This window comes from Rhinatrema bivittatum, chromosome 6 (genome assembly GCF_901001135.1).
Source record: "Rhinatrema bivittatum chromosome 6, aRhiBiv1.1, whole genome shotgun sequence".
Taxonomy (NCBI): Eukaryota; Metazoa; Chordata; class Amphibia; order Gymnophiona; family Rhinatrematidae; genus Rhinatrema; species Rhinatrema bivittatum.
In genome coordinates this window covers 171,873,175-171,886,056 of record NC_042620.1, presented here as the reverse complement: position 1 = coordinate 171,886,056, position 12,882 = coordinate 171,873,175, and the positions used below count along the sequence as shown (strand labels likewise).

The 12,882-nt window shown below is 41.0% G+C and overlaps 1 protein-coding gene across 1 annotated transcript in view; it reads left to right on the top strand.

Annotated features, from left to right (window-relative positions):
* UNC80 (unc-80 homolog, NALCN channel complex subunit) overlaps nucleotides 1-12,882 on the top strand; it is a 437,997-nt gene that overhangs the window by 244,756 nt on the left and 180,359 nt on the right. Inside the window, 1 exon segment of the mRNA XM_029606152.1 lies at nucleotides 4,878-5,009. Within this exon segment, the coding sequence (XP_029462012.1) occupies nucleotides 4,878-5,009 (132 nt within the window).

Sequence of the window (12,882 nt, the reverse complement as noted above, 5' to 3'; positions counted from 1 at the left end):
ACTCAGTCATTCTGCCACTCACAAGGAAATTCAGGAAAGCTGAGCAGAGGGAGATTTATTTTTAATGATGATCATCTTTTAACCAACTCTTGGCACTAGCCTCAAATGATGTGGATTCACGAAGTCCCCCTTCAGGGGAATACCTGTTAATTAGATTCACTGGTTGGTGGGTAGCGAAAGAAATGTCGGCCACTTTGGCAAGGTTTTGACATACTGTAACATTGTGTGACCAGTATGCCAGTGGATCTATGGTCATGCCTCTATGGGCTCTACGAGATAGCATGTGACTGAAATTTGTACCATGGTCTCCTGTGGTGAAAAGAGGATAATCTCTTTTAATATCTACCATAGCTATGGCCTGTGTCAGGAGATCCCATTCTGTTCCTGCCACAGGGAGGGAAGAATGTGATGGAATGAGTGGTAGTTGACATGTTGATACTCATGCAGACAATACTATGTGGGTTGCCCACTATTTCCTGCATCCCCACTGCTCCTCTGCCTCATGCTCCTGTTCTCACATCTTAGCAAATAGCATCTCCTTCCAGTAAATTAATCTGTTGGATTAGAAGGCAATGATCCTTTCAACTGTAAGCCATACAACATGGCTAGCATGTAAGTATCTAGCTTGTGAGGGATGTGACCCTATCTTCTACTTGCTGCTGCTACAAGAAGTCCTCAAAGAGCAATACCTCTAGTGCTAGTTTCTGTTCCTGCTGGAAATCCTCTAACTTCCTTCAGAATATTGACTTTGGAGATCACCTCACCCAAGGTAGCTGTTTTGGAACTGACATCTTCCATGTTATCTTTGAAGGGCTTCAGGACTTGTACTATCTTCGTCATGTATACTCACTCATCATGATCCAGAGAGCAATCCACACCTATTTTTTGTTTTCCAGAGACAAATCATGAAGAGCTGTTCATTGCTCTGATTTTCTCTGCAGCATCAGATGGGTGGAATTCCACCTGGTACCTACATCCTGAATATGCCAGCACAGAGGCACCACCATTTCCTGCTTCTCATTGAGCTTCTTCCCATACTTCAAGCTCTAGTGAAAATTCCCTGCTATTTTCCTACACTTCTCTTTCAGTTCCTTCAGAACTAATTAAGATGCCGCATTCCTCCTTAACCCCCTGGACATCCTTTACTGCCAGGTACAGCAAGTGTACAAGCAATGGATCTCCTCAGGGCCTCCATCTTCCATGCCTTTTCTATGTTAGTGCCTCTGTAACAAAACAAAACAATACAGGAACAGTCCTGTCTCTCTGGTTTAACTGCCAGCCCTCCATCATCTTTCTTATTGCTGATAAAATATTGACTGAGATATGGCTCTTGTCCGTCATCTGAGTATGTAGCACAATCTACCTGTAGCCTGCTGGTTTGCCCCCACTAGAGCTGGCAACTACCTCTGCCTCATCCAGCTGCTAGCCGTGTGCAATGAAGGAGAGATAGGCATGTATAGCATGTTGGCTGGTCCAAATGACACTTGTGAAATGGTTGCTACTTCCCTCCATCTTGGCCTACAGTATCTGTATGTAAGTATGGTACTGAGTGTACCGAGTGGGGATCATATACCAACTGAATGTTGTCCAGGAAGGCACTTTTGTAATTTGGGGCTAAAAGGTGCAGCAACTGCTCAAATCCCATATTCTTCACTATCTGCAGGAAATGGTCATCCATGGCAATCATTTCACTGATGCACCATGTCACCACCTTTGACGCAGCCTGCCTCTTACTATATGGCAATAATGTGGTGAAACACTCCATCTGCTCTATGGTACCTTGCCACTGACATGAGGGTATGGCTGATTGCCTATCACCTCACTGGAGGAAGGGGCTAGGGGCTTGGTTTGGGAGTCTGAATTGCCCTTTTTCTCTGGCTTTCCTGCTGCTGCTACATTGAGTAAAAGACAGGGTGCATTCTACAAAATGCTTGTCCTTCCTAACTCTAAAGTTCCTCCACACTTCTGATGTTTTTCAGAATCCCCGCTCCTCCTCTGGATCCTTGGGCACTGCTGTTGGGTGTGGGGTTGAAGATGGATTGGAAAAGAAAAGGCCATTAGCATTTCTTATACTCTCCATCACTTGCTTTTCGTGGAGGGTGCTTTTTGCACTGGTAGTATCACTTTCTGCCTTCTGCAGCTGCTCACTAGAGGATACCATGCTAGTAACTAAGGCCTGGATTTATCAAAATGTGATAAGTATCGCATGCGATAGTAAAAGGGGCGTGTTTTATGCTAATATACAGTTTATCACAATTTGCGCTAATTACCTATGCGAAGAGCTAAGTTAGCGCAAATTGCGATAACATTTTCAGACTTTGCGATAAGTGCCATACTTCTTGTATTTCCTGCATTCAACCACTGAGGGACCATTGAAGGGGGAGAGAGAGAGAGACCCACCTAGTAACTTGAGGTGAAGTTTAGGTATTAGTGTAGGGGGTTAGGGGCCACTTTGACTCTCTACCTGGGTAACATCAAGCTAGGTGGAGAGAACATTGCCCAAATCTCATCTTTGGGTGAGTTTCCTCTCTCCGAAAGTCATCAAATCTTCACAAGAGACCATTGTTCTGTTCGTATGTCTCACGCTGAATGTCAAAGTGGCCCCTAACCCCATACATTAATACCTAAACCTCACCTCGAGTTACTAGGTGGGCCACCCATAGGGATACAAATACCTGTCTAGGGGGAGGACATTATGGCCAGTATCTCTCTCTCTCTCTCTCTCTCTCTCACACACACACACATGCAAAAACACCTTACCACATTTTGATAAATGACCCCCTAAATTCCCTAAACCCTCCTGAGCTACTAAGAAATTCAATATCCTCTGAGTCTAACAATCATTAGAATCAAAACTTTCTCTAAACATCTACTGCATGGAATCAGGGGGAGCACTGTGCTGCTTTTGGGTGCTCCATTTCTAGAACCTCTGCCCACCACTGCTGATGCCACATTCCACTGACACTGCCTTCTATAGCCCCTGAACCATAGGACAGTGATGAGAATGGAAACAGGCAACAGATGCTTTTCCAGTTTGAGCTTCATTTTGCTCATCCCTGCTTCTAGTTTGACTCTGCTAAAAAAAAAAACAAACATATTTCTTTATTTTGGGCATAGGACTCCTGATCATTTCACTAGTGCTAGCATCAGTAATGCTGCTTGGGCTGTCCCTAAATCTCTGTGGAGAAGAATGAAAAATGTTTCCTCTTTCTTTCTCACTTTTGTTCCCATTAGTATAACATTTACCTTTTCCTGTCTGTGGTGTTATAGCACCACAGTCACTAGCAGTGACTAGGACTGTTTAGTGTTACAATATAATATACTGCAGTACTGTTTACATGAGTACTAATGTGGAGATACACAGATAGCAGAATAGCAAATTGTCACTTTGTTATAAAGGGGACGATGCAATACAGTGCGCTGAGCCCAGCGCACTGTATAACCTGCAGTTGGACACGGGTTGTAGAGGCGCTAACTAATCCCCTTATGCAATATGCCCGCGCATAACTACTAAAATCTGGCCCACACTGTATTCTGACTCCTTTTTCCACACACAGAAAGTTAGAGAGAACAAAGAAAGGCTGGTGTTCTACCTGATCAGTGGTTAGAGACACTGTAGCTGTTAAGAGATCCCTTTCTCCACAGAAACACTCTTAATCCTGCCAGTTGAATGACACAGTAATTAAAAATCAACAGGTAGTGTCTCCTCTCATACAGTGACATTGTGATAAGAGGCAACAGTCCATCCCACCGTGTTCAGTCTTTCTTTCCTTCCCAAATCTTTTTTAAAACGTTTTCTTTGACTCTGAGAAAGAGCTTTCAAAGCACACTTTCTCTGTCTGAAAGCCAGCAGAACCCAAAATGGTGACTGCTCAAAGTTACATTTTGCTTCTGGTTTCAGGTTAAAAAAAAAAAAAAGAACTCATTGTCAATCCATACAGGTACCAGCTTGCACAGGCTGGATAAAAAAGTGCTTGACCTTGATTAATCCTGCTCCTTTCTTGCCCCTTCCAATCCTGGCTCCATTCTGTCTGGTTTATCTTGAGTTGAAAAAGAACCCCCTGCAGTTTTGCTTGTCCCCATAGACTTGAATGTGATCTGAAAACAAATACAAAATAAAATAAAATGAAAATAGCCTATTTCAGTCCAGCTTACTCTTTCATTTCAAATGAATGAACGTCCTTCATCATGGTGCTACATGCTGAACCCTAACAAGATGCAAGTATTTCCAGCATAAATAATACTGCATGTGCCAAAATCATTGACCAACAGTTATTGTCAAACATTTGATACATCTAAAGACTAATGTTGATAATATCCTGAAAGCAGACTTCTCCTGAAATATGTAACTACAGTGGAGCTCAAAGTATGGAATGATTGTTTCAGGAAAGCAGAGGAAGATATTATCTAATAATATCAGACTCAGACAGAATCCTACTAAAATCTGATGCATTTGAAAAAGAAACTATTATATTTATTAAACTAAGTAACTGTGATCTATGAGTAATAGAGTAGTCTCATCAAAGCATCTTAAGTCTGTTTTGTATAGTAATTATTACTTCTAAATGCCCATTTAAGTCTTTTTGACAATTATGTTAAGCTACATAATCACCAGAAACCACATTGTGCTGCAAGCAATAGTGCTGTGAAATGCAAGAAAAGAATGACAACCTGATGCCTTGCTAGGATTGAACCTTGTTGCTGGAAGCATATAACTTCAAGAGAGTCTATGTTATCTACAGTGCTAGTAGTGCTGTTATCGCCCCTGTTAACCTTTCGTTACTGTCACACTTGCCCTGAGAACCCTTTCTTAATGCATCTTCTTCTGCATTTGCACAGTATAAATCAGGATTCACATCTCCAGTTTTCTTTGTCAGTAGAAGAAGCCAGCAATCTGGCATCCCGCCGTTTGTCTGTGAGTCCATCCTGCACCTCCAGCACATCCCACAGGAATTATTCCTTTCGACGGGGCTCAGTGTGGTCAATTCGTTCTGCAGCCAGTGCAGAAGGTAGGTTACTCACTGCCCTTCTAGTATGATAATGTAACATAACTACTGAACATTATGTATATTTGAATTTTGGGATGCCTCATGATGAAATTGGGTTTAAGGTGTGAGTCTGTGAAAATAGATCTGAGCAGTTCAGCCAATTTGTTATGGCTTCATCAACTTGTACATGTCTCTCTTATGTACTAAGCGAATCTCAGAAATGAGTAAGTGGTGTTAAAAATGAGTGCAGGCAGAACATGATCAATTAATTTTGCATTTTCAGTGTTTTAGAAAGGAAACTTTTCCATTTCCTATAGCCCCACAGTCTGAGAGAAACCATTTTCTCCCAATAAAATAAATGTCATATGTATTTTTTAGACTTATATATGCTATTAGGTACCGTTAGCTATGTCTGATAGTGTTCTGTCATATTTTATTCTGATAACTTCAATAAAAATTAGAAATACCTTAAAAGTAGAGCTTATTACTAGTACAGTAATCCCCATAACTTGTATGTAGCCATTAAATCGGAATAATAATAAATGATAATCAATAAAATGGTATATTATTTTTATTTTATTTTTTTGTTCAAATGATACATTTTTTTTTTTTTTATCTAATGAGGTTATTTCCTTTAATCTAGGGATCCATGTGGACATCCCATGTTTGGTATATATAACAGATTATGCCTCAATATTGCCTTTTTCTGAAACAAGGTGGCCAGTCAAGAGCAGGCAATTCTGATACAAGAAATAGGAAGTTTACAAGATTTATATGATTAAAATAGAAGTCATAAGGCAATTTTGAAACTATCCTCAATGGGACAAAGATACTTTGTAGCCACTGATACATATCCTCCTTTCACTCTGAAACTTGTTGAGGGTACAACGTACAAGCAGTCATTTGCAGCTGCTTTTTCTGTGGACAGATTTTTTTTCTAGAAAATGACATGCAAAGGTCTGAAAATGCCATCTGAGCACATACCCATCCTCCCCTGACCTAAACACACCCTCAGGATAAAAGCAGAATGAACACTATAGATCAGCACACAGACTTTTATTCACACTGAGGGAGGGTAGTTCTCAGACAGCCGATTAATGAAGATAAAACAATTTTTACTCACATAACTCACTCTGGAAATTGTCCTTTTAATATACAGCATCTTGACAGAATTTCATTTCTTAGACTAGAGACAGAGCTTAACAACATCTGCGCTTGAAAGAGCTGCCCTAGAAACACAAAGAAGTTCGCATTTGATCCATTTTGCTGGGTGTGTGCTTCAAGCAGCCCACTCTCACCCAATCTCCACGTCAGACTGTTACCCCCTCCAGTCTTGTCCCTACCCCCTCCTTCCTTCATCTTACGTCCTTTTCCCATGTTTCCTGTGGAATCCCCACTCTGTTTTTCAACCAGCTTTCTTATGTTCCTCACCTCTTTAACTCTTAATCTTTTCACTTTGACTAAGACTTGGCTTTACCCTTAGGACTCTGCCTCAGTAGCTGCCCTCTGTCAATAGTAGCAGTGTTGAGCTGCTGTTCTTCCTCCCCCTCCCTCCTTCCATAGGGTTCAACCCTTTTTTCCATCTCCATCCCACCCCTTTTCTTCCTTTGAGCTCCTCTTCATTCACCCATTCACCACACGTCCTCTCTGAATAGCAGTCACTTATCAGCCCTGAGAAAAGTCCCCCTCCTTCCTTTGACACCTGCTTTGACTCCTGCCTTTCCTTCTTGCTTATTCCTGGGGACTTTTACTTCCATACTGATGACCTCTCTGATTCTTATGTCCCAAAGCTCCTTGCTTTATCCTCCTCATTTTCCCTCCAACTCTGCTCCACCACCCCTACCCACCAGAATGACCACTGCCTTGTCCTAATCCTTTCCTCCAACTGCTCTCTCTCAAACTTCTCCACTTATTTATTTTATTTATTTATTTAAAATCTTTTCTATACTGTCGTTAAGCTAGTTGCCGTCACAACGGTTCACAATAAGGCACATAATTTCAAACTTAGATGTGTTGAATTATATTAACTAAACAGGTGCCATCAAATACTGTAACATAGTTTCATATTAAATATTAGGGGTGTGAATTGTGTGCCCGATCGTTTTAACGATCGGGTTCGGCTGGGGGAGGGGGGAATCTGATTGTTACGAGATGTGAATTGGAATCGGTTCCGATTCCAATTCACATCATTAATTTTTTTTAGTGAGGCCCACGCCGATAAAAAAAACCCCACCCCGACCCTTTAAAATTAGCCCCTTAGCCTCTCCCACTCTCCCGACCCCCCCCCCAAACATTTTACACATACCTGGTGGTCCAGGGGGGCCGCGGGCAGTGATCTCCCGTTCCCACGCTATCAGCTGCTCTAAAAAAAAAATGGCGCCGATGACCCTTTGCCCTTACCATGTGACAGGGCAAAGGTAGCGCCGGCGCCATTTTGAATACTGGCAATACAGCCTGAGTGCAGGAGATCGCTCCCGGACCCCCGCTGGACTTTTGGCAAGTCTTGTGGGGGTCAGGAGGCCCCCCCAAGCTGGCCAAAAGTCCCTGGGGGTCCAGCGGGGGTCCGGGAGCGATCTCCTGCACGCGGGCTGTATTGCCAATATTCAAAATGGCGCTGGCGCTACCTTTGCCCTGTCACATGGTAAGGGCAAAGGGCCATTGGCGCCATTTTTTTTAGCACAGCTGATAGCGTGGGAACAGGAGATCACTCCCCGCAGCCCCCCTGGACCACCAGGTATGTGTAAAAAGTTTTTGGGGGGGGTCGGGAGAGTGGGGGAGGCTAAGGGGGTAATTTTAAAGGGTCGGGTGGGGGGGGTTTTATCGGGCCATCGGCGCCATTTATATTAGTGGTAGCCAAAATGGCGCCGATGGCCCGAGAGCGGGAGATCGCGCTGGGACCCCCCCACTGGACCACCAGGTAATTTAAAACATTTTGGGGGGGTTTGGGAGGGTGGGGGATTTGTTTTAAAGGGTCAGGGTGGGTTTTAGGGTTGTTTTGGTGTGCTGGTTTTCCCCCTCCCCCTCCCCCGATTTACGATTTTCCACGATAAATCGGGGGAATTTCTATTGTATCGCGACTCTAACGATTTTTGACGATTTAAAAAATATCTGACGATTTTTTTAAATCATCAAAAAAACAATTCACATCCCTATTAAATATTACTTAGTGGTTGTGATAAGTCATGTCTACTGTAAGTATATCGGCTGTAAGATAAATTAACACTTAAGTCTTGTCTTCTGTTGTTGCAATCTAATAGAGGTAAAGTAAAATAAAATATACACACACACACACCATTCGAGTAAGCTGATGTATGTGTGTGGGAGTTCTTCGGACTGCATCATACAATTCCCTGGATTCTACTCTTCATTCCCTTTGTGGTATGCTTGCTTAAATAGCCATGTTTTTAAACTTTTTCTGAATGCTTTGATGTCTCTTTGTGTTCTGATTTCTAAAGGCATTGTGTTCCATATTATAGGTCCTGCCAGGGATAGGGCCCTATCCCTTACTTGCGTTAGTCTGGCAGTTTTTACTGAGGGAATAGTTAGTAGTTTTAGTAGTTAATAGTTTTGTTTGCTGATCTCAAGTTTCTATTAGGGATGTGTAGGTGAAGGGCTGTGTTCAGCCATTCTGCCTTTTCGTCATGTATTCATTTATGTATGGTGCAAAGAGTCTTGTATTGAATTTTTTGTTCAATGGGTAGCCAGTGTAGTTCAATTAGGGTTTTGGTGATATGGTCTCTCTTACTTTTACTGATTAAAATTCTTGCAGCTGTATTTTGTAATACCTGTAGAGGTCTTATCGTGGTGTGGGGTAATCCTAGTAGAAGGGCATTACAGTAATCAGTGCTTGAAAAAATTAATGCTTGTAGTACTGACCGGAAGTCATTTGGTGTTAGTAGTGGTTTAAGTCTTCTGAGAGTCATAAGTTTGGCGTAACCTTCTCTTACTTTTAGAGATATATGTTGTTTCATACTTAGTTCCGTATCGATAATCACTCCAAGGTTTCGTACTTTCTCTGCTAGTTGTATTTTTTGGTTGTTATTGATTGTGATTGGGTTTTGAATGATTGTGATGTTTTTTCGTTCAAGATGTAGGCATTCTGTTTTCTCTATGTTAATAACTAATTCCATCTGGTTTAAGAGCTGTTTTATTATATCTAGATACATGTTGGCTAAGGTTAATGTTTTCTCAATTGAGTCATTAATTGGAAGTATTAATTGAATATCGTCAGCATATATGTAGTGTGAGATGCCCAGACCAGCTAGCAGGTGGCATAACGGCAGCATGTATATGTTGAATAGTGTGGCAGATAGGGCTGATCCCTGCGGAACTCCTGTTTGAAGGTTTATTCTTTCTGACATTGCTTTTTTGATTTTCACTTGGAAATATCTGTTATCTAGGTATGATTTGAACCATTTGATTGTTGTGTTGCATAGTCCTATTTCTTCTAATCTATTTAATAGGATCTCATGATTTACTGTGTCGAATGCCGCTGATAGGTCCAGCATTACTAAAATGTAATGTTTACCGCTGTCAAAACCTCTCATGATGTTGTCAGTTAGCGTAAGTAGTAGTGTTTCAGTGCTATAGTTTTTGCGAAATCCATGTTGTGATAGGTACAGAATATTATTGTCCTCTAAGTGTTCTGCTAATTGATTTTGTATGTTTTTTTCTATTAATTTTGCAATTAGTGGTAAATTTGATACTGGTCTATAATTGCTCAGGGTGAGTGGATCACTGTTCTTTTTTTTCAAAATTGGTTTTACTATTGCTCCTTTTAGTGAATCTGGCATGTTTCCTTCATTTAATGATAGATTAATGATTTTTGTTAAAGTCAGAGAGGTTGTGGTGGCTAGTTTTTTTTATATCTGTGGTAGGTATTGTGCCATATGCATGTGGGGCAGGGTTTAGTTTTTTTAGCATCAATTCAACTTCTATTTCGGATTTCGCTGAATGTTTCCCATTGTTTAACATCTCTTTTTTGCATTTTGATGTTTTGTTTAGTTATTTTTGGAATCTTTGTTTTTAGGTTCATAATTTTGTCATTAAAAAATGTAGCTATCTCATTACATCTATTTACTGGAAGATTTTGTGAAGAGTCAGATGTATCATTTGTGAGATTTTTTACTATGGTAAACAAGGCTCTCGGGTTGTTTGTGAATTTCTCAATTTTCATGCTATAATATTTCTTTGCATTGAGTATTATTTGTTTATAGTAGGCTAGTTGTTTCCTGTATTTAGTCAGGTTTTCAGTTGTTTTATTTTTTTTCCATTCTTTTTCTTTTTTTCTCAGTGTTCTTTTGACTACCTTTATCTTTTCGTTATGCCAGGGGTTTGTTTCCATGATGCTCATGTATTTAATTGGGTTTATCTCATCTGCTAAGTTTTTGGTTGTTTGCATCCATGCTGTTGTGGCCGAGTCACAGTTGGTGCAATCTATTTCAGCTAATTTTTCTTCTAGTTTGTCTTTTAGGTTGTCTATATTAAAAGGTGGGCAATATTCAAATTCAATGGGTTCTCATTTTTGAGTCACTTGTTGTTCGGTATGTTTGATAGCGGATTCTATTAGGAAGTGGTCTGACCACAGTATCGGTATATATTCTGTTTTAATGTGTTCTAGTTGACTTGAGTTTTTCCCCTCTCTATCATCTGATAACTTTCATACTTAACCACTTTCCTTCAGTCTCATCCAGCCACCACCAGCACATTTAAGAATCTCCAGACCCTTGCATCCTCTTCACCACTGTTTCATTTTTCCTCCCAACTACCTCATCAGAGTCTGATGAAAATGTTATTTCTTTTAATACTTTACTATCCTCTACTTTCCAGACTCTTGCTCCTCTCCTTTCTCGTGCCTGCAACCTCACCCGTTTTGCAACCTCAGCCTATTCTCCCTGGGCCTGATACTTAGCACTGGCTGGGTAAGTAACTTAGCTGGATATGACTTCTCTGGCTAAGTTACAAGGGATATTCAGCGAGCGGCATGGCTATGCTGCTGAATATCCACGTTCAAGGTGCTAATTAGCTGGATAAGTTAAATCTGGGTAAGTTAAATCAGCTCTTATGGCTGATCTAACATCCGATGAACTTAACTGGATAAGAACAAATATCACTGCTTATCCGGTTATATTAACTGGATAAGTAGCACCGCCTAGATGTGCCCACTGCCCACCCACAAAATGGCTGGCTAAAAGATAGCCAGATAAGTCCTAGCACTAAACACGCTTTCAATATCAGGTCCCCTATGTTCCTGGTCCAACTCTGCAGAGTATTTCTGGTTAAAATCTCATACTCATACTTCATATATTTCAAATTCATGTTTACCTCCTTTCAGCCAGTTGTTGCACTTGCTAAACAAGACTATTATGTCCATCTTATCAGCTCTCTTGCCTCCAAACCTCGCCGTCTCTTTGCGACAATCAACTCATTCTTCATATTGTTTCCGCCTCCAAACTCCTCTGCCCCGACGTAGTTGGCTATGAAGATTAATCTTGAGCTCCCTACCAGATTTTCTCTACCTACCCTTCCTTCAAACTTGTTACCTTCCTTTGGCTCCTGCCACTCTTTTTTCCCATTTTTGGAAATCAAAGGAAGAAACAGCACATCTTGTTTCCTGCTTCAGACTCACTGCCTGTTCCTCTGACCTCCAATTACACCCAGCAACGCAGATCTATCTCCCTGCCATCATCCCTTTCTTGTCACTTCCTCAGTCTACACTTTCCACTGCATCTATTCCTGTTGCCTTCAAACATAGTGTGATCACACCACTCCTCAAATAATCCTTACTGGACCCTACCTGCCCTGCTAACTATTGTCCTACCTCTTTCCTCCCTTTTGCTTTCAAACTACACAAATGTACTGTTCACCTCTGCTGTGACTTTCTTTCAGCTCAAGATGTTCTTGATTCACTCTAATCTGGCTTCACCCTCTATAGTCCACATAAACAGCCCTATCCAAAGTCTCTCCAGTGACTCGTTCTTGGCCAAACCCAAGAGCCTTTACTTGATCCTCATCTGATCTATTCGCTACTTTCAACACCTTTGATCACCACCTACTCCCTGATACTCTGTGTTCACTTGGATTTTGGACTCTATGCTATCTTGGTTCTCTTCTTCTTTTTCCCATTGCATTTTTAGTGTATTCTCTAATGGATCCTTCTCCATCGCTAGCCTATTTTCAATCGGTGGGCCTTAAGGTTCATTTTTAGGACGACTTCTCTTATCTTTCCACTCGTGTTCCCTCGATGCTCTGATCTCTTCCCATAGCTTTCAGTACCATCTATATGGTGAACTTTTTTCAGTGACTGACCAGTGATATGATAGAATGATTATGGGCAACCATGGAAAACGTCAAAACTCTTAGATTCTACTCTTATCTACTGCAGCTATGATAACAATATAGCCATAGGCATATGGAATGTCATTGTATATAAATTAGGTGAAGTAACCAGGAGACAAATCTTTGTCAAAAAATGATGGAATATATTTAGAGGCCCATATTCAGGCACTGTCTGGATAGCAAAGTTAGCGGGATAAACCTATCCCGCTAACTTTGGAGGTAAATTCAATGATGGGTTAAAGAAAGAAAGAAAGAAAATAAATATATAGTGCAACTACCCTACTAAATAAAGCCAGCTATCTTAAAGTTAGCTGGCTAACATTAGGACAGCTCTTTGGCTTGGCCAGACTTAGCCGGCTAGGTTATCCAGCTAAGTCTGAATATCTGATAACTTAGCTGACTAACTTAACTCCTCCCAGTTATTCCCCTGGAATGCCCCTAACTTATCCAGTTAAATTCTAGCCAGCTAACTTATTAGCCAGCTAAAATATAGCCAGTTAAGTGCTTAAATAGTCATTTAGCTAGATAACATCTGAATTATATATATAAATGCTTC